Source organism: Neofelis nebulosa, chromosome 1, assembly GCF_028018385.1.
Source record: "Neofelis nebulosa isolate mNeoNeb1 chromosome 1, mNeoNeb1.pri, whole genome shotgun sequence".
Classification (NCBI taxonomy): Eukaryota; Metazoa; Chordata; class Mammalia; order Carnivora; family Felidae; genus Neofelis; species Neofelis nebulosa.
Window position 1 is genome coordinate 116,549,458 of NC_080782.1, and position 25,414 is coordinate 116,574,871.

General features: G+C 41.8%; 2 protein-coding genes and 1 long non-coding RNA gene across 6 annotated transcripts in view; 2 read left to right on the top strand and 1 right to left on the bottom strand.

Moving 5' to 3' along the window:
* The window catches only part of DHX29 (DExH-box helicase 29), a 46,385-nt gene extending 43,622 nt beyond the window's left edge, over positions 1 to 2,763 (top strand). For all 3 annotated transcript variants that reach the window (XM_058732436.1, XM_058732447.1, XM_058732458.1), the window contains 2 exons: positions 783 to 879; positions 2,468 to 2,763. In XM_058732436.1, coding sequence (XP_058588419.1) covers positions 783 to 879; positions 2,468 to 2,523 — 153 coding nt within the window. In that variant the 3' untranslated portion in view covers positions 2,524 to 2,763. The remainder of the gene's footprint in view (positions 1 to 782; positions 880 to 2,467) is intronic.
* LOC131513093 (uncharacterized) lies at positions 460 to 18,177 on the bottom strand. 2 transcript variants are annotated; one of them, XR_009262455.1, is made up of 4 exons: positions 18,032 to 18,177; positions 14,470 to 14,531; positions 3,120 to 3,342; positions 460 to 786 (listed from the first exon to the last, which is right to left on the bottom strand). It is a non-coding gene; the product is annotated as an uncharacterized LOC131513093 (long non-coding RNA). The 2 variants fall into 2 exon arrangements; XR_009262456.1 differs by lacking the exon at positions 3,120 to 3,342.
* Positions 18,178 to 18,241: 64 nt separating this feature from the next.
* Positions 18,242 to 20,960, top strand: CCNO (cyclin O). The gene is made up of 3 exons (XM_058732482.1): positions 18,242 to 18,922; positions 19,539 to 19,724; positions 20,242 to 20,960. The coding sequence occupies exons 1-3, from the start codon at positions 18,539 to 18,541 to the stop codon at positions 20,725 to 20,727; spliced, it is 1,056 nt and encodes a 351-aa protein (XP_058588465.1). The 5' UTR covers positions 18,242 to 18,538; the 3' UTR covers positions 20,728 to 20,960.
* Positions 20,961 to 25,414: the final 4,454 nt, after the last annotated feature.

Below are 25,414 nucleotides of genomic sequence, written 5' to 3' on the forward strand. Positions count from 1 at the left end.
ATTTCTGCCTACAATCTGACTTAGAGTGGAAGACCTTCTTATTTTATCTTGCCTACATTTAAATCTGTTAAAATACATTCAATCTGTTAAATATGAAAATCAACTCTATTGCTATTACAGATGGCATTTACTATCAGTAAAAATAATTTGCCATGTGCTGTGTACTTCAATAGTTTACATGGATTATCCCAAACTTAATACCCTAATAACCTTGTTCATTAACTTCAGTAGTTTCCTTTCTATACATGAGGCACTTAAGTTCAGTGAGAAGTTTATATAACTTTTCTTAGATTAAATGGATTGTTATTGGCAGAGCAAGTATTAGACCTAGAATTATTTGAACCTCAAACTTAAGTTCTAAAAAGACAAAGACAAATTCATAGCTTTTAATGAATATTGTCAAGTTTTCCTCTGGAAAAACTAGACTAATTTCTTTGTAACCCCATCAACATTGACCAACTTAAACAAATCTAATACATTCTGCTACTGTATGCCATCATGATTTGAGTAAGACTGGAGAGTAAATTTTAAATACAACTTTAAAAATGTATGCAGTTCCAAGAGGACAGGGTGGTAGAGGTCATCTGCAATTGGATTGTGGTAATAGCTGCATAACTCTTTAAATATATTAGAAATCATTAAATTGTACACTTAACCATTCAGTATATTAAAGTCACGATGTGCTAAAGCAGATCATAAGGTATACAGCCTTACCTTCATTTATTGAAACACATTCACACTCCAGGGGGATTAACTTTGTCCAATCTGTCTTCTCTCAACAGGCCCCTGTAAAAATAGCTGTCATTTTCAAGCAGCTTAGAGTTCTCATTGATTCCGTTTTAAGAAAAAAGCTTGAAAATCCTAAGATGTCCCTTGAAAGTAAGTATTTGATTATAATGTAAGTAGAAAACCATATACTGTTAAATATTGCAATACATTAGAGCACACTGAAGGCTTCAAGTCCATGTGATTAAAAATTGTTTTAGTAAAATTTATTTTATGGTGAATTCTATCAGACTCATAGACAGTGCTTCATTATTCACAACCTAATTATCCTCTTAAGATTGTTAGTTTACTCCTTCCTCTTTTAAGCTTCACTTCTAAACTGCTGGCCATTTCACAGAAAAAAGGATAGTAAAACTGAGCATTGTAAACTTGGATTATAAGGGACTTTCTGTGAAGTTTCCAGCATGTTTTTCTCCACAATTCTCACAAATGCTGAGCTAGTGTATATTTAAAAAGTACAACATCCTTCCAGCAGAAATCTGCAATAGACATGGAAAGTTAGATCACATTTTGATATGTTAAGAGATGTGGGGTCTTTTCTTAGGGATCTTAAAAATACTGTTTCTTTCTAGACCTGTCATTGTTTACCTTGCAGCAAGTTATCTTTTCTTTTTTTTAATGTCATAGTAGCCCCCAAGAATTTCAATGTCAGGCCATGGTCCCAGTTATCAGAATTTCCCATTGCAACCACTGAAACTCAGGGCATTCCTTCACTGAAGTGTCTAATATAAAGAATTTCAGTATTACAGCCCTGATAATTACACCTATGTAAAAAGAGTAGTAAGAAGTTGTTAGGAAGTCACAGTATCAGAGCAACTGGTTAAAAGTAGAAGTATCTGTTAACAAAACCTCCTTAGCAAATAATGTGGCCTCTGTTGCTCTGTTTGTCAAATTAATTGGTGTTTGATACCTTTGTTGTGTAGAGAGCTCTGTCACCTACCTATTGACACCTCTTCAAGAGCACTTTGCTGTTAAAGGTAATTGTTTCATGTTTAGTCCAAAGGAAACAACTATTTCCTTCCTCCTTGCCCATGCTGTGGAGATCCCTACATCTTCTGAGGAACATGGAACAACCAGTAAACCCTGCAGTACATCTCAGCCAGCGCTCCTTCTCTCTCTCAAAATAAATAAACTTTTCAAAAAAACAACAACAAGATCTAAGTTTATTTATTTTGAGAAAGAAGTAGAGTGAGGGAGAAAGACTCCCAGGCAGGCTCTGCATTAGGCAAAGCCCAGTGCAGGGCTCAAATCCACAAACTGTGAGATCATGACATGAGTTGAAATCAAGACTCAGACACTTAACCGACTGAGTCACCCAGGCGCCCCTTTAAGGAATTTTTATTTATTTTTTTTTTTTATTTTTATTTTATTTTATTTTTTTTTTTTAAAGAAACAATTCCTAATAAAGGACAAATAGTTATATCACATCATCTCTTTGGGCCTTAAGCCTATTTTTTGTCAAAGTAAGGTGTGGAATAATGGTAACAATAATTAATAATATTTGTAGTGCAACAGATTCTGTTATGTGGGCATCTCTTGTTTGAATCTTGTTGGAATTAGTATTGCATTCTAACTTAAAAGAATCTTTTAATCAAGTGTGCCTGTTGGTCACATGTGTATACATTGAGAATTTAGCCAGTGATAAATTTGTTCATGGTTTTTGTTTGTTTGTTTTACTCAGATGACAAGATACTACAGATCATTACAGAATTGATAAAAACAGAGAATAAGAACTGAAACTGAAAGTCATGGTCAACTGCTTTAAAAATTAAGATGAAGATACAGTCATGAAATTATGTGAAAATCGACCATCCCATTAAGTATTTCAGTACTTAAACTGTTGGTACTAGCCATAACTTAAAGGTGGTGGAAAAAAAGCACATACTTTAAACATGTGTAATTTTCTAGTTCCTTTTTAATGATGATTATTTGCAATGTATTTGCCACTACATTTACAATAAATTCTTTGGTATCATCCATGCTTTATACATCCTTATGTGCCTGCCTGTATAGATTCTGTAACTTAGTGTTGTGATTCCCTATGTATACACTCTATCCTCCAGCAGTCCTTCTCATCAGGAGAGTTTAGACCTTCGTGACCCAGAAGAGAAAATGAGCTTCAAAAGCAGTTGTAATGTAATTAAATTTCCATGAAAAGGAACAGCTTCAGAAGTCAGTTATTTAATATTTGATAATCAAAGTTAGAACCTAAATAAGTATACAGTATTAATAGATGCTATCTATCCACTAAGCATAAAGATGCAGTGCTAGAGAACAGGCAGGAATGGTTAATGCTACTGTTAACTTTGGGATGGATAGCTTATACCATTTACTTTTTCATATCAATGACCTTGAATCCTTGTTTGCACTCATAATTGGTAAAGTCAGTAAATGTGAGATAGTACTTGGATATTTTTTAGTGGCTTCAGTTGTTTCACTGAGAATCTTTTGAAACTCCATTTTGATTATGTAGAGGAATTTTCCCTTCATTTCTTATCAAGATTGTGGAAGAACTTCAAATATAGTCCTGTGTAGACCAAATGGCAGGAATTCTATCTGAAGGACAAAAGATTAGAATAGGAATCTAGTCCAAATGCTGGACTCTCATAATAGGTATTCAATATTTGTTGATGAGTGAATAAAAGAAGCTGTGACTTTCACTTTATGTGCAGGTGGAAGTAAAAATAAAATTAGAGATTGCTACTAAGTACTAACTTTCTGCCTGCAGTGTGATAACGGAATTGAGAGCAAGTCAAATATGATTGCAGTTTGGAATCACTAGCTAGTGCCATTAATAGAACTGGAGACGTCAGAATAAAGAGTTAGTTTATATGCTGGAGGAGGATCAGTTTGTGACCTACGGAGACTGTGGAGTCCTACAATAGAACTAATGTTTCCCATCACCTGAGTGTGCAAGCTAGTGCCCAAATGTTTTTTAGATATTAACTCATTTAATCCTCACAACAACCATCACAATAGGTAGTTCATTATATCCTTTTTACAAATGAGGAGACTGAGGCACAGGTAAGTGAACTAACTAGCTCCAGATCACACTGATAGTAACTGGGTCAAGAACCATTTAAATTTCCGAAATGTAACCATTATTCCTTTGAAAATGTCAAACAGTAGCATCAGGATTAGGGCCAAAGGGCCCTCACCCATCACTTGGACCCAGGTCACCATCATCTTTCACCTACATCACTGTGGTAATCTCCAAACTAGGCTCTCCCCTTCTTACTCTTCTATAATCCATTCTCCTCCATAATTTTAAGAATAATCGTCAATTTTTTTTTTTTTTTTAAATTGTAACTCCAGTATAGTTAACATACAGGGTTATTTTAGTTTCAGGTGTACAGTATAGTGATTCAACAGCTCTATGTATTAGTGCTCATTGTGACAAGTGCACTCCTTAATCCCCATCACCTATTTAACCCATTCCCTGACCCACCTGCCTTCTGGTAACCATCAATTTGTTCTCTATAGTTAAGAATGTGTATTGTGGTTTGTGTCTTTTTCTCTTCTTTTTTGTTCCTTAAATTTGACATGAGTGAAATCGCATGCTGTCTTTCTCTGACTTCGTTCACTTAGCATAATACCCCCTAGTTCCATCCATGTTGTCACAAATGACAAGATTTCATTCTTTTATGGCTGAGTAGTACTCTGTTGCGTGTGTGTATACATGTGTATACATACACATGACCTACAAATTTCTAAATGATCTGTACCTTACAACTCTCCAACCTCCTTTTCTCCTGTCCCATTTCTCACAGTGCTCCAGCCACACCAGGCTCCTTTTGAATCCAACTGGCCTTTTCAACATTTGCACATGCTCTTCTCTGTTGTAAAGTACTGCTTCTGTTCTTTACCAAACAGAACTTATCCTGCATCATTGCTGTCTCCACAGACCACCCTACTGACTACCTCACTGACCACTCGTCCTGAAGTATATCTCCCCTTCCAATTGTTCTTACGACACAATACTTTCCTCAGCATGTAACATCTGCTTTTTGATTTCTCCCACTAGACTATATGCTGCACCATGACAGTGTCACTCATGAATGTATACTGAGTACAATGCCTGGCACATACAGGCATTTAGTAAATGTCTGCCAAATGAATCATTGAGAATGAGGGAAGTGAGAACAAGGAGTCAAATAAAACCGCAGCTTCTTATGGAAGTCAAGAAAGATAATTAAGGGTGGCAAGGAAGGACATGGTCACAGGTCCCACAACCACCTGAACTGAACTGAACATTATGTGATAAGCACTGAACTAAGAGCTTTATTATATTTTTGTTTAGTCCTGACAAAAATCCTAAGGGGAGACGGATAATTTATTTCTAATTTATAGATGAGGAAATTGAGGCTAAGAAGCTAAATTTTCTGAGGTCATTCAGCTAGTGAGGAAAAATGAAAAGACCATTCAAAAATAATCTGAGCAGTATACAGGCATAAGGATAGATGTATAGATCTATGGAACAGTATTGAGAATTCAGAAATAAACCCACCCATCTATGGTAAGCTGCTTTTTAATAAGCATGCCAAGACCATCAATAGATAAAGAGCAGTCTTTTCAAGAAATGATGCTGGGACAAATGGTTATCCATATGCAAAAGAATTAATTTGGACCTTGATCTTATACCATATTCAAAAAATTAAGTGCATCATAAAGCTAAAAGTAAAAACACTGGTTCTTCAAAGGACACCATCAAGGAAGTAAAAAGTCAACCCATGTAATGCAACAAATTATTTGAAAATCCTAATAAAGGATTTGTATTTAGAATGTATAAAGAAATGTTACAAGTCAATGGTAAAAGAGAACCCAATTAAAAAATGAGCAAACTAGGAATAGAAGGAAATTACCTCAACATCATAAAGGACATAGATGAAAATCCCACAGCTAACATCATACCGATGTTGGTGAAAAACAAAGCTCTCACTCTTAGATAAAGAATGAGCAAGGATACCCCCTCTAACCACTTTTATTCAGCATAGTACTGGAAGTACTAGCTAGAACAACTATGCAAAAAGAAATAAAAGGCATTCAAATAAGAAAGGAAGAAGTAAAATTATCTCCATTTGCAGGTGACATATCATATGTAGAAACCCGTTACCTCTCTCCCTCTCTCTCTCTCTCACACACACACACACACAGTTAGAACTAATATTCAGCAAATTTGTAGGATTAAAAAAATTAACATCTAAAAATCAGTTGCATTTTTACATACTTAACAAAGAACAGTCAAAAAAAATTTAAGAAAACAATTCCATTTGCAATGGCATAGAAAATAATGAATTATTTAGGAAGAAGTTTAGCCAAGGAGGCAAAAGACTTGTGTACTAAAACACTGCTGAAATAAATTAAAGATGACACAAATAAAAGGAAAATAAATGCTTATGGATTGGAAGACTGAGTATTGTTCAAATGTCTATACTACCCAAAGCAATCTACAGATTTAATGCAATCCCTATAAAAGTCCCAATGGTATTTTTTACAGAAATAGAAAAAACAATTCTAGGGGTTCCTGGGTGTCTCAGTTGGTTGAGTGTCTGACTCTTGATTTCTGCTCAGGTTGTGGGACCAAGTCCATGTCAGGCTTGTGCTGAGGGTGAGGCCTGCTTAAGATTCTCTCTCTCTCTCTCTCTCTCTCTCTCTCTCTCTCTCAGGTCATGATCTCATGGTTTGTGGGTTTGAGCCCCACATCAGGCACTTATAGTGCAGAGCCTGCCTAGGATTCTCTCTCTCTCCCTCACTCTAACCCTACCTGACTTGCACTCTCGCTCACTCTCTCTCAAAATAAAAAATTAAAAAAATTATCTGTCTTCCTCTGCCCTTCTACCCTCCTTGCACGCTCTCTCTCTAAAATAAAAAAATAATAGGGTCACCAGTCCGACTTCGGCTTAGGTAATGATCTCACAGTTCATGAGTTGGAGTCCCACATGGGGCTCTGTGCTGACAGCTGAGAGTCTAGAGCCTGCTTCCAATTCTGTGTCGTCTTCTCTCTCTGCCCGCCCCCCCATTCATGCTCTGTCTCTCTCAAAAATAAATAAAAGCTAAAAAAAAATTTTTTAATAAAATAAAAAGTAATTTTAAAAAATAAAAATAAAATTAAAAATTGAAAAAACAATTCTAAAATTTATAATGGAACAAATGACCCCAAAAGCCAAAACAATCTTGAGGAAAAAGAACAAAGCTGAAGGTCTCACACTTCCTGATTTCTAAACATTACAAAGCTACAGTAATCACAACAGCATGGTATTGGGATACCCAAGACAGACATGTAAATCAACAGAACAGAATAGAGGGCACAGAAATAAATCCACACCTACATGGTCAAATGATATTCAAGAAGTGTGCCAAAACCAAACAATGGGGAAAGGATAGTCTCTTCAACAGAAGCTACTGGGAAAATTGGATATCCATATGCAAAAGAATGAAACTGCACTCCATCTTACATCATACATAATAACAATCAATTCAAAATGGATTTGGGGCGCCTGGGTGGCTCAGTCGGTTGAGCGTCCGACTTCAGCTCAGGTCATGATCTCGGTCTGTGAGTTTGAGACCCGTGTCAGGCTCTGTGCTGAATCTCAGAGCCCAGAGCCTGCTTTGGATTCTGTGTCTCCCTCTCTCTCTGCCCCTCCCCTGCTCATGATCTGTCTCTCTCTGTCTCAAAAATAAATAAACATTTAAAAAATTTTTTAAAAAATGGATTAAACACTTAAAGCAAGATCTAAAACTGTAAAGCTCCTATAAGAAATGTAAAGGGAAAGCTTCATAACACTGGTAATGGAAATGGTTTATTGGATAGGCCACTAAAAGCACAGGCAAGAAAAGCAGGTAACATCAAAGTAGAAAGTTTCTGCATGGCAAAGGAAACAATCAAAAGAGATAAAAGGCAACCTATGGTACAGGAGAAAATATTTGCAAGCCATGTATCTGAAAAGGGGTTAATATCCAAAATAAGTACTCCTACAACTCAATAACAAAAAACAAACAAACAAACAAACAAAAAAAAACCCAAAAAACCCAACAACAAATAACCCTAAATTATCTGATTTTAAAAATGAGCAAAGGACTATGAATAGACATTTCTCCAAAGAAGATGTAAAATGACCAGTAAGTATATGAAAAGATGACCGACACTGCTAACCATAAGGGAAATGTAAATCAAAACCATAATGAGGTATCACTTCACACCCATTAGGATGGCTATTTAGAAAATAATGACTGTTAGCAAGGATGTTGGAAGTGCAAACTTTGCACACTGATGGTAGGAAGGTACAATGGTGCAGTTGCTATGGAAAACAGTATGGAGGTTCCTTAAAAAATTAAAAATACAAATACCATATGATCTACCATCATTCCCACTTCTGGATATTTATCCAGAAGAACTGGAATCACAATCTTAAAGACATATTTATACTTTCATGTTTCCTGCAGCATTATTCACAACAGCCAAGTAGAAACAACCTAAATGTTCAATGACAGATGAATGGATAAAGAAAAGGTGGTAAATGCATATCATGGAATATTTTTCAACTTTTAAGAATAAGGGAATTCTGCAATATGTGACAACATGAATAAACATAGAGGACATTATGTTAAGTGAAATAAGCCAATCACAGGACAAATACTGCATGATTCCACATACATGAGGTATCTAAAGTAGTCAAACTCACAGAAACAAAATAGAGTGGTGGTTGTCAGGAGCCGGAAAGGAGGAGAAATGCGGAGCTGCTATTCAGTGGTATAAAGTTTCAACCACATAACATAAAAAAATTCTAGGGATCTGCTATACAACACTAATACCATATGTGTGTATTTAAAATTTATTAAGAAGGTAGATCTCACATGTGTTTTTCACCACAATAAAAAAAACACAAAGGATATGAATAGGCTTTTTTCCCCACAGAAGATACACAAGTGGCTAAAACTCATGGAAAGATGTTTAAGAGTGTTAATAATTAGAGAAATGCAAATGAAAACCCTAACAAGGTACTTCCTCACCACTACTAATATAACTAAAAAGGCAGACAATATCAAGTGTTGGTAAGAATTTGGAGAAAATGGACCCCTCATACATTGCTGGAGGAATATAAAATTGTGCAACCACTTTGGCAAACAGTTCCTCAAAAAGTTAATCAAAGAGTCAATACATGGCCCAGCAGCAATTCCATTTCTAGCTATATACCCCAAAGAAATAAAAACCTATGTCCACAGAAAAAGCTGTACATCACCCAAAGAGCCAAAGCAATCTTGAGAAAGAAGCACAAAGCAGGAGATACCAAGCTACCAGATTTCAAATTATACTACAAAGCTGTAACAGTCAAAACAGTATGGTACTGGCAAGAAAAAAGACACACAGAGATCAGTGAAATAGGACAGAGAGCCCACAAGTAAACCCACATTTAGGAGGTCAAGATGCACTTGGGGCTTCATTGGTTGAGCATCCAACTTCAGCTCAGGTCATGATCTCACAGTTCATGAGTTCGAGCCCCGTGTCAGGCTCTGTGCTGACAGTTCAGAGGCTGGAGCCTGCTTCGGATTCTATGTCTCCCTCCCTCCCTTCATGTCTTTCTCTCTCTCAAAAATAAACCGACATTTAAAAAAAATGAGAAGGTCAATTAATCTATGAGAAAGGAGACAAGAATATACCATGGGGAAAAGATAGTTTCAGGAAATGGTTTTGGGAAAACTAAATAGCTACATGCACAAGAATGAAAATGGACCACTATCTTACACCATATATAAAAACAAATTCAAAATGGATTAAAGACTTGAATGTAAGATCTGAAACCATAAAACTGCTAGGAAAAAACACAGGAAATAAACTTTCTGCCATTGGTCTTAGCAATAATTTTTTGACCAGTCTTCTGAGACAAGGGAAACAAAAGCTAAAATAAAAAATGAGATTACATCAAATGAAAAATCTTTTGGACAGTGAAAGAAACCAGGAACACAACAAAAAGGCAACCTACTGAATGGGAAAAGATATTTTCCAATCATACATCTGATGAGGGGTTAATATCGAAACTATCCAACCAACCATTATAAAATGGGCAGCAGGGGCACCTGGGTGGCTCAGTCCGTTGAGCATCCAACTTCAGCTCCAGTCATGATCTTGCAGTTTGTGACTTCAAACCCTGTGTTGGGCTCTTGGACTGACAGCTCAGAGCCTGGAGCCTGCTTCAGATTCTGTGTCTCCCTCTCTCTCTGCCTCTCCCCAACTTGTGCTCTCTCTCTCAAAAATAAATCAACATTAAAAAAAATGTAAAGAAATATATGTTACAGGAATGTATTCTGCAGAATACGGGAGAATTATGTTATAGTCTAGAATGCAATTCTAAAATACAATCTAGAATGCACAATGTCTGGAACAAATCAGATGCTTCCTAAGGGGTTTACACATATATGCCTCTAAGCTGAAACAGAAACAGCAGATATGGTAATAATACAGAAATGTGGGCCATAATGCTGAGGAACACTGAGCATCTTTCAGTCTCTCCAAAGTACTAGGAAACACTGCTCCTGAAGGATACAACTTTAACATCCAGACTTGCCACATGGGAAGAAAATAAATTCAGCCACTCCATCCATTCATTTCAAACCCACATAGCTAAACACACTTAGAGAGTGGAGCCTGCCTCTCAACAGGGCACCTAACTTCCAACAGGGCAACCGAACTTGCTACTTGCTGAAAGCTTTTGTTAACTGCAGACCCTTGGTGGCTTTTCTAATAAATTCTAAGAAATATGTGACAAGGCAGCCCTCAACAGCTGCTCTGTTTTGATCTGCACCCTGTGATTTGACATTCAAGTAGCTGCATTACATATCATGTCCTTCAGCCTTCCCCTTTGTTGTTCTTCAATAGGACCAGCTTTGCTTTCCATTTAGGACAAAGGGTTATTTTACCACAGTCTAAAGATACTAATTGCTGCCCTCTTTGTTGTCTGTGTGGTAGGGAAAGAAAAGACACGATAGATCTTCCCTATTTAACAGAGGAGCCTGAGGTTATTTTAACATAGGATGCCCCACTGGACATTAAAAAGACCTTTCTGCAACCCGCAGCCTCATCATTTAAAATAATAAAAGTAACAATAATAAGCACAGAGATGTACTAGCTTTATCTTTCATGTGGTTGGGAAAAATTCACTGTGTACAGTGAGCCTACTTCAAATTCACCTCTTTGCCAATCACCTTCAGATAAGTACTTCAGGAGAATTTAACTATCCTTATCTAAACATTTGTAGGATTCCCTCCCCACCAGAAAACACTGCTCCCCAAACAAGGACATATCAATTGAACTGATATTTTGAGAAATCTCACTTAGGGAATGGATTTGCACAACATTAAAAGAAAAAGACATTTTCACTTGTGAACACAAGCAGCACATGAGCATTGCTTTCCAAAAGGCATCCCTCACCATCTAACTGAAAATACTCCCCATTCACTCTCCAGGGCAGCACACTCAAATTGCTGCACAGACTTACTACATGAGAGAGAGAGAGAGAGAGACACAAAGCAAGAGCTGGGGACAGGCAGAGAGGGAGGGAAAGAGAGAATCCCAAGCAGACTCCGTGCTGTCAGCGGAGAGCCCAACATAGGGCTCCTATGACCTGAGCCCAAATCGAGAGTCAGATCCTTAACCGACTGAGCCACCCAAGTACCCCTGATATCATTTACATTTTGTTCACTGTTTTACTTTCAGCCTCTCCCCTCCCCATTCTGTGCAAGCAGAGGCCTTGTGTATCCCATCCACTGCTGCAAACCTAGAGCAGTGCCCAGTACTTAGTAGGCACTTGTTAAATAATGGCTGTGAAACGGCAGAGAGACAACTACAGTATTTAGGTACAGTGATATTCTAGTAACAGATCTTTTTTTAAAGATCCTTTATTGGTTTGTTTTGGATCTACTAATTAATTTAAAATGCATGTTCACACCAAGAATGGAAGGTGGAAAGAAAGCTGAACATTTAAACAACCTATCACTCACTGCTAAGGTACAAACCCACCCATTTTTTTCCCCTCACTCTTCAGCTCAGCTTCCTTTATGAGACCATCTCTTCACTCTGAGCAAGGCTGCCAGATAACCAAATTTGCCTTCTCCCGACAATTTAAACTTGTTTATTCAGCACCAGTGCTCTCTGTGAGAAACTAAGTCAACTGTCACTTTCTCATGTCATCACCTCCTAAGAGGTGGCTGGTTCACAGAAATCAGATACAGTCTGTGGTCATCACACTCCAAATGGCTTCACACTTCTCTTAGCGCTGAAGCCTTGCTTCTTTTTCCCTAGCTCAACTTGTGCCTCCTGGCACATGCTTGGGGTAGGGAACTCTGCCTGCCTTGCTAAACTACACCACAGAGCCTCCAAGTTTATCACAAAAAGGTCCAACCAGCTCTGACCCGCTGGGTTCCTCCATCTTTTGTGGACTCTATTCCCTCAGCTTTACTCTTCTTTCTAAGCAGTGGCCCAAGGGTGGACTCAAAGCCTTTTCTTGGTTCTCGCTTAGCATTTAACGAACATAGAAGAGCATAAGGATGAATGTCCAGGCTAGAATCACAGACTTGGGTTTAAATCCTAATTTTCTGCTTACTAGCTGTGTATCTTCAAGCAAGCACCTGATCCTCTCTAAAAATTCTCTCATTTGTAGAATTGGTAAAATAACTGTACCTCTTTCGTACGGTTGAAGTGATGGTTAAATGCTACAATAAATAAAAGTGCAACATAACAAGACCTAAGAAGTCACTGAATGCTGGCAATAACAAGGTCCTATGTGATCTGGCCCCATGACCTCTCCCACCTCATCTGCTGCTCTCCTTTTCACTCCTACTCCAGCTACACTGGTGTCCTTGCTGTTCCTCCACATGGCAGACCTGCTCATGCCTTAGGGCCCCTTCATCACTATTTTCTCTGGCTAGGATGCTACCCCCTCAGATGTCCACATGGCCAACTCCCCCATTTCCTAGAGTTCTTTGCCCAAATTTTTCCAGTGAACTTTATCTAACCAATGTATTAAATAACTCAATCTACCTGTGGCACTCCCCATGTGCCAGTCCCTGTATTGCTTGTCTCTCCGGGCACTTCCATCCCTATAAACTCCATGAAGACCGGGATATTTGTCTGTTCCGTTCACTGATATATAATCCAACTTCCAAAAGAACAGTTTCACTTATAAAGTTACAAAACTTTGCTCCCGGAGTACATAGGCCCTGTTCTACTCTATCCGCTCTTTCTAATGTCCACATATAATAGTGATCACCATTTTTCAGGACTAACCTGGGTTCCCTGTTTTCTAACTTCCAGGCCACATGCATATGAAAAATGCTATTTTTGAAACAGATTACACACAAATATAGTTCAAAATTCAAAAGATCATGACAGTGTATAGCAGGAAGACCCTCTCTCTCTTAACTCTGTCTCCCAGGATTTCTTCCCAAAGGCAATCAATGTTACCAGTTTCTTGTGTATCTTTCCAGAGAGATTCTATGCATATATAAAGATACATGTAGATATTCTCCTTTTTTTTTTACACAAGTGACAATATATTTGACATACTGCTCTGTACCTTGCTTTATTTAACACTGTATTCTGAAAATCCTTCTACATCAGTCCATAACCATCTACCTCATTCTTTTTTTTTTTTTTTTTTTAAGTAGGCTCTACAACAAGGAGCCCAACTTGGGGCTTGAACTTACCATCCTGAGATCAAGACCCGGGCTGAGATCAAGAGTTGGATGCTTAACCAACTGAGTCACCCTGGTGCCCCCTGCGTCATTCTTTTTAACAGCTGCATAATATTTTGTGTTTTAGAAGTCCCTTATTGAAGACAATCAACGTTTTGCTTTTAACAAGGATATTGTGATAAACACCTTTTTATAAAGTAATTTTGCACTGATGCAGACTAATTATCAAGGAGTGGAAATTCAGAGTTAAAGATTATGTACATTTTAAATCTTTACAGATCTTGCCAAATTGTCTTCCAAAATGGCTGTACCAATTTACACTCTCACCAAAAATGAGGTCTATTTCCCTAAATCCTCTTACCAAACGTTTGAACTTTTATCAATCAGATTATGTACAATATAGTATCTCATGATGGATTTAGCTTGCATTTTTCTTGTTATGAGTGAATCATGGAGGACTGTTCCCTCCTGACACCTTGGATCTACATGGGCAATTCTACCATCTAAAGGGAAAGGAGCAAAGAGAGCATCAGGCTATCACAGTCTGAAGAAAAGCTTTCAAGGCCCACTGAAGCAAGTCACTTAGTCTCCCGTATTTCAAAAGAGCTGGGGCCTGAAGTGGCCCCAAACAGAATGCTACTTTGCTTACTACTCTTTTACTTCTTCTCAATGTCCAATTCCTATCATATATGTAGGTATATCAGCAAAATTATGGCAGTTATTATTTTCCTCAGCCACATTGGATACCAGAAATTCACTTCTCTGACTTCAAGTATCCTAAACACTTTCCAATTTGGGCACTTAACTACATTAATAGAAAACAGTCTTAAGTAAATTTAATTTTTAGTGACCAATATAAATTTTAATGACTTAAAATCAAAAGTGAGCTCAAGGATCTTGAGGTGCTAACAAAATAGTTCACATATCTGGTACCAACCCCAACCCACCTACTCTGTTTGCTAAACAAGGTATTGTTAGTAAATGCATTCCTCCTACCTCAATCACTGTCCAAGCCCTGGGGCAGGATGAGGGTTTTTCATTGAAGATGAAGTGCCAAACTGGAAAAAAACAAAACAAGGTAACTTTAGTTCTATTATATTAATACTCTCTTGCAGGTTCCAAAAACCACACCTGAAAATAAGCAGGGTCAAATCATGGTTAATCAACCTTCATTATAAAAGCCTGGGCTTAATTAGGTCCTACACCTTTTTTTTTTTTTTTTTTTTTTAATGTTTGTTTATTCATCTTGAGAGAGAGGTGAGAGAGAATCTCTCGAGCAGGCTCCACATTGTCAGCACGGAGCCCAATGTGGGGCTTGAACCCATGAGCTGTGAGATCATGACTTAAGCCAAAATCTAGAGTAGGACACTTAACTGACTGAGTCACCCATGTGCCCCTAGGTTCTACGTCTTTAAAGTATTTTAGATCTACCTAGTGCCTTTAAGGTGCATTGCACCCAGGTCTCAAATTAGAAAAGAGAAATTAATTTTAAAGACTCCTCATAAGAAAAATAAAAAGCCCTTAACTTGGACCATATTGTTCATACCACAAATACTGCATCTAAATGGCCTCCAGTCTTTTTCCCTACAATCCATTTTCCACACATCAGCCAGAATAATCTTTTAAAACAAAAGACAGATTTTCTGTCTTTTGATTAAGACCTCTTCAGTGGCTTCAGGTAAAGTCTTTAGCATTTAATGTACCTTCAAGACACTGCATGACCTTGCTGTTGAAACAGTATCATGGTGATTATGGAACAGGGAGCCAGGCTGAGTTTGAATCCTTGTTCTACCCTTTACTCTCTGTAGGACCTTGGCCGAATTAATTTTCCTCTTACTCCTCAATTTTCTTATCTATAAAATGAGGACAATAATAGAATCTATCTCATAGAGTTGTCGTGACGATTAAATACTATAATAATATTCATATGGATCATAACAGTACCAGACATACAAGTTTTGGGTCAGTATTAACGATTATCTCACTTTTTCTCTCCCTTACAACTCTGTGTTCCAGCCATTCCTTATCAGGTAGACCCTAGAATGTTACAAGAGCCATAATTTCAGACCTTCCAACATCCTATTCCTTTTTGTGGGGAATTGTCACCCAAATCCCTCTTCTCTTCTTTCAAGCCCCCCACCTTCTGTCTTAGCTTAACCATCACTTGCATGGGAAGCCTTTCCAGACCAGGTCAGTTAGCTCTACCATGGGCTCCATGATACCCAGATGGGGCTGCCAGATGTTATAAGGCCCAGTTAAATTTGAATCTCAGATAAACAATGATCTTTTAGTTTAAGTATGACCCACAAAATATCTGGATATCAGATAAATAACAATCTGTCAGTATAAATGTGTCCCATGGAATATTTGAAACAGACTCATGCTAAAATTTATCTGACACTTCATTTTAACTGGGTGTCCGGTATTTTATTTGTCAAGCCTACACCCAGGAGATCCTCTATCACAATAATTTTTGAAATGTGACAAGTGGTTCTTTGTTTCTCCCACTAGAGTGCCAGCTCTGTGACGGAAGGACCCCGGAAACTTTTTTCTTAATATCTACACCCAACTTGGGGCTCAACTTGAGATTAAGAATTGCATGCTCCACCAACTGAGCCAGCCAGGCACCCCAGGACTCATGAAGCCCTCATAACTGTCTTAGACCTGGCATCACAGGCAGTCCACAAATACCAAGAAATATATCACCCATCAGTACAAAGCTCAGGTACTGCCTGTTGGGAGTTAACTACAGACACTAGCCTCACATCCACAAGTGGATAAAATGACCCTTCTGCTTTTTCACAGTATCTCCAGGGTGATATTGACTTCCCAATGAAGGCTTTAAGGTGACCCCCCTACTTCATGTTCAAAAAGGACTTTGAGGGGCGCCTGGGTGGCGCAGTCGGTTAAGCGTCCGACTTCAGCCAGGTCACGATCTCGCGGTCTGTGAGTTCGAGCCCCGCGTCAGGCTCTGGGCTGATGGCTCGGAGCCTGGAGCCTGTTTCCGATTCTGTGTCTCCCTCTCTCTCTGCCCCTCCCCCGTTCATGCTCTGTCTCTCTCTGTCCCAAAAATAAATAAAAAACGTTGAAAAAAAAATTAAAAAAAAAATCTTTAAAAAAAAAAAACAAAAAACAAAAAGGACTTTGAGTTTTCACTTATTTCACTTGACTCTCAAGCCAAGTATTAACCACCACATTTAACAAATGAGGAAACAGAGGCTCAGAGAATGTAAACAGCTAGCCCAGGATGACCAATAAATGGGAGCAACAATATTGACCCTAGAAGTTGACTTTGTGCTCCTTCCACTGTACCAAATGGACATCTGGGTTAATAAGAAGGCTCAGAATTCCTAGGTCCTTCCTCCTCATCCAGAAAGCTTCTCAAGGAAAAAGTCTGACATCTGAGCCCTCTCCACAGATTTAACTGCTCCTCCCATAATGGTCCCCCAGCAAAAGCTTGAGAGAAGACAACAAGTCCTAGCACCTGTATCTTGAAAGACCGGTGATTCTTACCTCATCTCTCAAGTTACAAATGACACTGTTTAGGTCTATAACTAAAGACCTTGCTCAGTTACAGGGAAATAGGAGTAAAACTTACCAGAACCCAAAATCTGTCTCTTTTCTCTTTCCTGCATCTCTACGAGTCAAAACCCCCACATGCAACTAAATTTCCAGGGACAGGGATTTAAATTTGATTATACACATTTCTCTGCTTTCTTCTGACATGAGGTGGGAATGGCTCAACCTGCTCTTGCCTTACCTAGCAACCTCACTTCTTGGAGTTCTTCTGGAAAGTTCATCAAACTGAGGGTTGTGGGTTTTCTGCCACTGAGAAATGCCTACAACGCTGACTAGATGCTACTTGTGCCCCTTTTCCTCAGGATACGAGCCCCTTAGGAAGGTTCTCTCAGGCAGAAGACTCCAGCTTCTACCAGGACAGGAAGCTAGGAACCAAACCAGCAGTGCCCTGAGGAAACTGCCACATCCAGTCCAGTCTTTCCTGCCTGGGCACTCCGCTTCTGGTTCCAGCTTTATTTTTTTGAGTTTCTGAAGGAGCAAAAACGGAGAGCAGGGAATAATCAAGGAGGATTGAGCTGCCCCGGGGAGCGGGTTAGAAGCTAATGACCTAAAACAGAAAAGGCCGTGAGCAATTCGATCAAGCTAGCAATGCAACCCTCCAACCATGTTATGTTCGTAACAGCTCCAGTTTACTTGGTTTGGGGTGGCAAGGGCGGAGCAAATGTTATAGGACTGCAAATCCGCAGTCGGACGTTCGCGGGGCCATTTTTCTGGTTGATTTCAGCACTATTGCCTGCCTGGCTGGCTGGAGTAGCTCCCAGATACGTAGCGCAGAGGAACTTGCGGAGGCTCTGCTCCCCGAGAGGGGCGCAAAGAGGGCTACCCGGGTCCTGGGGTCCCGCCAAAAAAAAATAATTACAAACGCAGTCGAATTAGAATTACTGCTTGTATGGGTTACTAAGAAAACTCCTGTGCTGACAGGATTCTAGTTGGAGGCTTCGTTTGGAGTTCGGAAGCTAACTTTTGCAAAATTACCAACCTGGATTAGAGGCTGCGTAGAAAGCGCTAGCACGTACGAGATTATCCGGACCAGGACTCGGCGACAGCCGCGGAATCTTTTTCCCGGGAGCAATTGAGCCCCTGGGCGGTACTCTGCGCTCTCCTGGCCAGGCCACCGCCCCGCCCCCACCCTTGGAGGCGCGCACGCTCAAGCTGCTAACCTGGGTTACCTGGGTAACGCAGGACGCGCGCGGAGCTAGCAACTCCCCGCTGCTGCGCTCGTACTCGAGTAGCTCCTCCTCTCCCTTGCGGGCTGCGCAAGCCGGACGCTGCCAGCCGCTCGCTCCGAAGCGGTTCTTTAGCCGGGAAAACTCGGCCTCGTGCCGCTCAGTAATCAGCCAGTGAGAAGCCGGGGGTGTGGTAGAGGGCAGAAGCCCGCCGAGTACTTAGGGCCTCGCCGCCGATTTCGCCAGCCTATTTCGCACTTTCTTGAGGGCCTCCGGTTCCCCGCAGGTGGGGAATCACCGAGCGGCCACCAGACTGCATAATGGTGACCCCCTGCCCCACGAATCTCGTGAGCCCCGCCGCCCGGGCTAGGAGGCGGGACGACCAGAACCTCCGCGCCCCGGTGAAGAAGAACAGGCGCCCACGTCTCCGGAGGAAGCAGCCGCTGCAGCCACTGAGCCCGTGCCCACTCCCCGGCGACTCCGGTGTTTGCGACGTGTTCGAGTCTCCCAGCTCCGGATCTGATGGTGCAGATAGTCCAGCAGCTTCCGCGGCGCTAGGTTGCAGCCCCCTACCTGCTCCTGCCCAGCAGTTGGAGCAGCTAGATCTACAGACCTTCCGTGACTACGGTCAGAGCTGCTACGTCTTCCGCAAGGCGAGGGAGAGCCACTTCCACCCGCGGGAGTCGCTGGCGCGGCAGCCACAAGTGAGGCGCTGGTAGAGCGAGCTCCCCACCGCCTCTCCTCTTGCTCTTTCTTCTGCTGTTTGCTCTCCGCAGCGCCCCCGCCTGCGATCACGGAGGTTCTCAGTCCAAGCGGGAAGGGGCTTTGGAGGACCGGGTCACCGTCCTCATTTTACAAATGGAGAAGAGTGGGGCCTAGATGGCTTAAGTGACTTGTCCGAAGTTTCCATACTGGTTAGCGGGGACACGGTAGAATGCAGACGAGTCAAGAAAGTTTCTAGGCTCGAGTAAGGACTCCTCCCGACCCCGGGCAAGCTATTTAACAATTCTGAGCTTGTTTCTTAATCTGAATAGTAGGGGCCCCTTCCTCTCACTGAATTGATCTGAGGATTACACAAGGTAATGTGTATACACACGCGGCCCGAGGGCCAGGTACGAATGTGAGCATTCCGGCCCCTTGCCCGTCCATTGCTCTCTGCGCAGCAGCGCTGCCCCGTTTTTCCCCAGTTACCAGCGCATTTACGTTTCTCCTTTGTGCCTTCCTCCAGGGAAGCTCCCTAGGTTTTTTTTGGCTGGTCCCTGACGCAGACCTTCTTTGCGCTAGGCTCAGCCGGTCCTCCCCCCACCTCCCTCCCGGCAGGTAACGGCGGAATCCCGCTGTAAGCTGCTTAGCTGGCTGATCCCCGTGCATCGCCAATTCCGTCTCTCCTTCGAATCGCTGTGCCTGGCGGTGAACACTCTGGACCGCTTTCTTACCACCACCCCTGTGGCTGCAGACTGCTTCCAGCTGCTGGGGGTCACGTCCCTGCTCATCGCTTGCAAACAGGTACTTGCACACGGGGTCTTATGGGACTGCCAAACTCTTGGCCACTCTCTGGTCACCACCCGGCTTTCCAAGTGCACATGACTTAGTGCTGGGCTTTCTGAATTAATTTTGTTATACATTTCCAAACGTATGCACCCCACAGCTTTAACTTGACCGTTTCCCCCCACCCCCAACCAACAGTCCTTTCACCCGGCCCCCAAAGAAATAGGCTGAAGTCAGTCCCAAGAGTAAGTCCCAACAGCTCTTGGTAGCCTTGTTATTCTAGTCTCCCGGGGGGAAAAGTCTTTAAAACTTCTCAAACCTTTTTTTAGCTGGACTACTGTCCAGTTAGAGAAACTACGCTGGAACTATACCCCAGGTGATTAAAGTGGAAGTAACGCAGAGGCGACGGCCCAGCTATCTCGCTGGAAGGGATGGGGGACAGAGGGAGTGCTGGTTTTCTCCGGAATTTCATACGGGGGTGGGCGTCCGGCCCTGAATGCTGCTTTGCGGGGTCTGAACGCCCCTGTATTAACAGGTGGAGGTGCACCCGCCACGCGTGAAGCAGCTCCTGGCCCTGTGCTGCGGTGCCTTCTCCCGGCAGCAACTCTGCAACCTCGAGTGCATCGTGCTGCACAAACTGCACTTCAGTCTCGGCGCACCAACCATCAGCTTCTTCTTGGAGCATTTCACTCACGCCCGCGTGGAGGCCGGGCAGGCTGAAGTCTCCGAAGCCCTGGAGGCACAAGCCTTGGCCCGCGGCGTGGCGGAACTGAGCCTGGCCGACTATGCCTTCACCAGCTATACTCCCTCCCTGCTGGCCATCTGTTGTCTGGCGCTGGCCGACCGTATGCTCCAGCTCCCGCGCCCGGTGGACTTGCGCCTAGGCGGGCACCCTGAGGCCGCACTGCAGGACTGCCTGAGCAAGCTGCAGCTACTGGTGGCCATAAACGAAACCTCCCTGACTCACATGCTGCCCTTCCAGATATGCGAGAAGTGCAGCCTGTCCCCGAAATTGAAATGAAAGAGACCTTTGGTTTCCTTTTTTATCCTAGCCCAGCTGCTGGACCTCTCCCATTGCTTTGAAGGAGTACAGTTTTGGCCCACAGAGGGGTTCAGGGCTCCTACTTGATCACGAGGTCATCCTGCAGGTTGCAAATAGTGTAGCATCTCCTTGTTTATTTATTTTCCTAAGAGCACATGAGAGATCCGAATTTTTCCCCAATAAAAAGACTTATCTGTGTTGGTTTGTCTGAATGCTAGGATTGCCCGTGTTATCTCAAGGGAAGGAAGGTGAAAGCAGTTGGGGAATAGAGGCTGTCCTTAACGATGGAAGGGTCCTGCCTCCCTTCAATCCACTCTGTAGTTAGCATACCTATGTGGGAACACCAGGTCTGAGGGTCCCTTATAGGCCTGTATCCTGTGACCCTCTTATGAGGCTGAGGACTGCTCATTCCCAGAGGTCCAAAGGGAAGGTGGGATGTGAACTTGAATAGAACCCACAGCAGGCCATGCTGTCTGGAGGGGCTGGGGTGCAGAGGATGCCCAGCTGGCAAGCTTTGGTGACTATACATGCCCATGAACTAGGGTAAAGCAAGAGCTACCCTGGCAACTAACAGATGTTGGGAATGAAGGCATTGCAGGCAGTTGTGACCACTATAAATACGGCCATTTACCCTGCAGTCACTTGGTTCAACAGTTTACATATGTCTTACACCTGCTGCATGTGAGCCCAGAATAACAATGACATAGTAATCATGGCTATCATTCAGTGCTTAAATGGACCAGGCACTGTGTTCAGCATTCATTATTTTAATCCTCCAATACTATGAGGCCGAGTTGATTATCCCATTTTCCATAGAAGAACACTGGCCCACATAGTGGGTAAAGAATAGTAGAGGAACCAGGATGTGAAGGCAGTTGATTGGACTCCAGAGTCCCACCCTCAGCCACACTGCTCAACATCCCCCACTTAGAGGTTTGTGGATATGCTCAAAAATAAAACCCCTTCTTCCTGAGGTAGAAGTGAGACAAGTTATCTATTCAGTGTCTTCCATTCAATAGAAACTATATAGGGGAAAAGCAAACAGCTCAAAGCAGATTTGGAGAAACTACCTTGTACGTGTTTTCACAAGCATCCTCCCCATCCTCTCCAGCACTAGGAGCACTTACTCTGAGCTCTTCAGATCCCTTCTCTGCCTCCAGGAACTTTCTCAGTGATAGGGAAGTGGTGATCCCCAAGCTGTTTGAGGAAAAGCTGGTCTGTGATGCTGAAAAGGAAAATCATATCATCTGATTCAAGTCCCAAAATATCTAGAGCCCTCAGTCGGGCTATTGAGGGTGGAGGTAGGGCCACTGGCTCTTCTACAAAAGAGTGACTTTGGGGAGAAGTTGTTTTTACTCCATCACTCAGCCAACATTGATATGGGTGAGTTGGTGCCAGAATCATCTAGATTAGGAGTCACATATGCATGCTATTCTAGCTCTTTTTGCCACATTTTTGTGTACAATGGTTCTATTTTTATACTATGCTTTGGAACTCACTGATGAGAAATGAGTGTATTCAGCAAAATCTGGGATTGGTCTCCATGTGTAGAGATCTCCCCAAAACGCAATACTAAGAGCTCTCCTACTCCTCTTACAGATTGGGAAGTTGGATAGGGATGGAGGATGGACTGGCTAGTGACTAGGCTACTCAGGAACCAGAAGAGCCAGGACTAGGTTGTGGGAGGCTAGAGGTGTAGCTGAAAAGCTTCCTTAAAACAACAGCAATAATATTAACTTACAAGCACTAGTTGCATGACATAAATGATCTCATCTTCATAGCACCTCTTTGAAGTCAGTGTTATGCTTTTCCTTTAACAAAAAAGATTGTATTTTTTTAAAGGAATCTCCACACCCACGTGAGTCTCAAATTCATAAGCCCAGGATTAAGAGTTGCATGCTCCAACTGACTGAGCCAGCCAAGTGCTTTTCCTAAAGATCTGGGGTTCACTGATCTGGTGGATCCTGGTTCCAATCCTCAGGCACTCTGACCCTAAAGCCAGAGCTCCTCTCCATCAGTGATACCACACCAACTCTACCTGCCTAACCTCACCTCAACTGGGTCCCCACATCTATAGATGGGTCAAAAAAGTCTCTAAGTCTATTCTAATTCTACTATTGTAGAATCATCTCCATTAGTATAAGGGATGTCTTTATTAACCCAGATAATAGATGCAAATAAAAAGGATTATGCCACCTCAAAAGAAGATTTTCGCTAATATTAGTCCGTATAAGACACAAACAAGGTATGGTCAACTAACCTTCAACAAAGCAGGAAAGAATATCCAATGGAAAGAAAACAGTCTCTTCAATAAATGGTGTTGGGAAAACTAGACGGCAACATGCAGAAGAATGAAAGTGGACCACTGTCTTACACCATACACAAAAATAAATTCAAAATGGATGAAAGACCTAAATGTGAGACAGGAAATCGTCAAAATACTGGAGAAGGACATAAGCAGCGACCGCTTTGACCTCAGGAGGAGCAATTTCTTACTAGATATGTCTCCCCTGAGGCAAGGGAAACAAAAGCAAAAATGAACAGTTGGGACTTCATCAAGATAAAAAGCTTGCACAATGAAGGAAACAACAAAAATGAAAGGCAGCCTATGGGATGGGAGAAGATATTTGCAAATGACATATTGGATAAAGGGTTAGTATCTAAAATCTATAAAGAACTTATCAAACTCAACACCCAAAAAACAAATAATCCAGGGGCACCTGGGTGGCTCAGTATTTTGAGTGTCCGACTCTTGATTTTGGCTCTGGTCATGATCTCAGGGTCATGTGCCTTGGGTTCCACACTCAGCATGGAATTCGCTTGAGATTCTGTCTTTCTCTGCCCCTCTCCCTGGCTCATGCTCTCTCTCTAAAATAAAAACAAAACAAAAAAGACCCAAATAATCCAGTTAAGAAATGGGCAGAAGACACATATTCTTTGGATATCTTTCCAAAGAAGATATCCAGATGGCTAACAGATACATGAAAACATGCTCAACATCACTCATCATCAGGGAAATACAAATCAAAATCATGATGAGCTACCACCTCACACCTGTCTGGTCTAACAACAAGAAATAACAGGTGTTGACCAGGATGTGGAGAAAGGGGAACCCTCTTGCACTGTTGATGGGAATGCAAACTGCTACAGCCACTTTGCAGAACAGTATGGAGGCTCCTTAAAAAGTTAAAAATAGAACTACCCTACGATCCAGCAACTGCACTACTAGGTAGTTACACAAAGGATGCAAAAATACAGATTTGAAGGGGTGCATGCACCCAGATGTTTATAGCACCATTATCAACAATAGCTAAACTATGGAGAGAACCCAAATGCCTACCAAATGACGAATGGATAAAGAAGATGTGGGGTATGTGTACATATTGGAATATGATTCAGCCATCAAAAAGAATGAAATTTTGCCATTTGCATTGATTGAGGTGAATGGAGCTAAAGTTCATTATGCTAAACAAAATAAGTCAGTCAGAGAAAGACAATACCATATGATTTCACTCGTGTGGAATTTAAGAAACAAAACAGATGAACATATGGGTGTGGAGAAAAAGAGAGGGAAACAAACCTTAAGAGACTTTTAAAGATAGAGAACAAACTGAGGGTTGAGGGAGGGAGGTGGGGGATGGGCTAGATGGACATTAAGGAGGGCATTTGTTATGATGAGCACTGAGTGTTATATGTAAGTGATGAATCACTAAATTCTACTCCTGAAAGCAATATTGCACTGTATGTCAACTAACTAGAATTTAAATAAAAATTTGAAAAGAAAAAAAAAGATACAAACAAGGTGCCCAATGGGAGGTTACAAAAATAATTTTAGATGATTGTTCAAATTGGATAGATATGAGTGGTCCTGACAGAGATCCCTCACCCAGGAATTTAGAGACGCCCCTTCCTGGGAGAGGCTTGGGGCTGGGAAAAGGCAGCCAAGACTTCCCAGAGCAAGCAATGTCAGCAGTACAGAGAACTTCCAAATGTGCGGTGGACAGGTGGACAGATAAGCCCTTGGGGGAGAAAGAGACTAGGGTTTTAGGGGATTTTGGATCGTCCAGTGTGCCATTTTCAGAAACGGGTGGAGAATTTGTAGATGTCGCTTTTCCTTTATTGACCCTCTTTTAAAGGCTGTACCCAGACGTCTCTGCCCCGGAAAGTGTGGGGCAAGGTATACAGAGTATCAAGCCCAGAGAAAACACGTGCAAGTCGGTAAATCAAGACCAGAAGTGCGCCCCCAGCCTTGGGGGAAGGGTCTTCTTTAAATTTTTTTTTTTCAACGTTTTTTATTTATTTTTGGGACAGAGAGAGACAGAGCATGAACGGGGGAGGGGCAGAGAGAGAGGGAGACACAGAATCGGAAACAGGCTCCAGGCTCCGAGCCATCAGCCCAGAGCCTGACGCGGGGCTCGAACTCACGGACCGCGAGATCGTGACCTGGCTGAAGTCGGACGCTTAACCGACTGCGCCACCCAGGCGCCCCGGGAAGGGTCTTCTTTAATGTGGGGGCAGTTCTGGGGAGTCCTGCCATCATTCTACACCCCCACCAAATCCTACAGGGCGGTCTGGCTTTGGCGAGTGTTACTCTGCGTTTATTTCGTGCCTTATGGTTGGGGTGGGAAGAAAATGAAGTAAGAATCATTAACTTCTCCATCTCTGC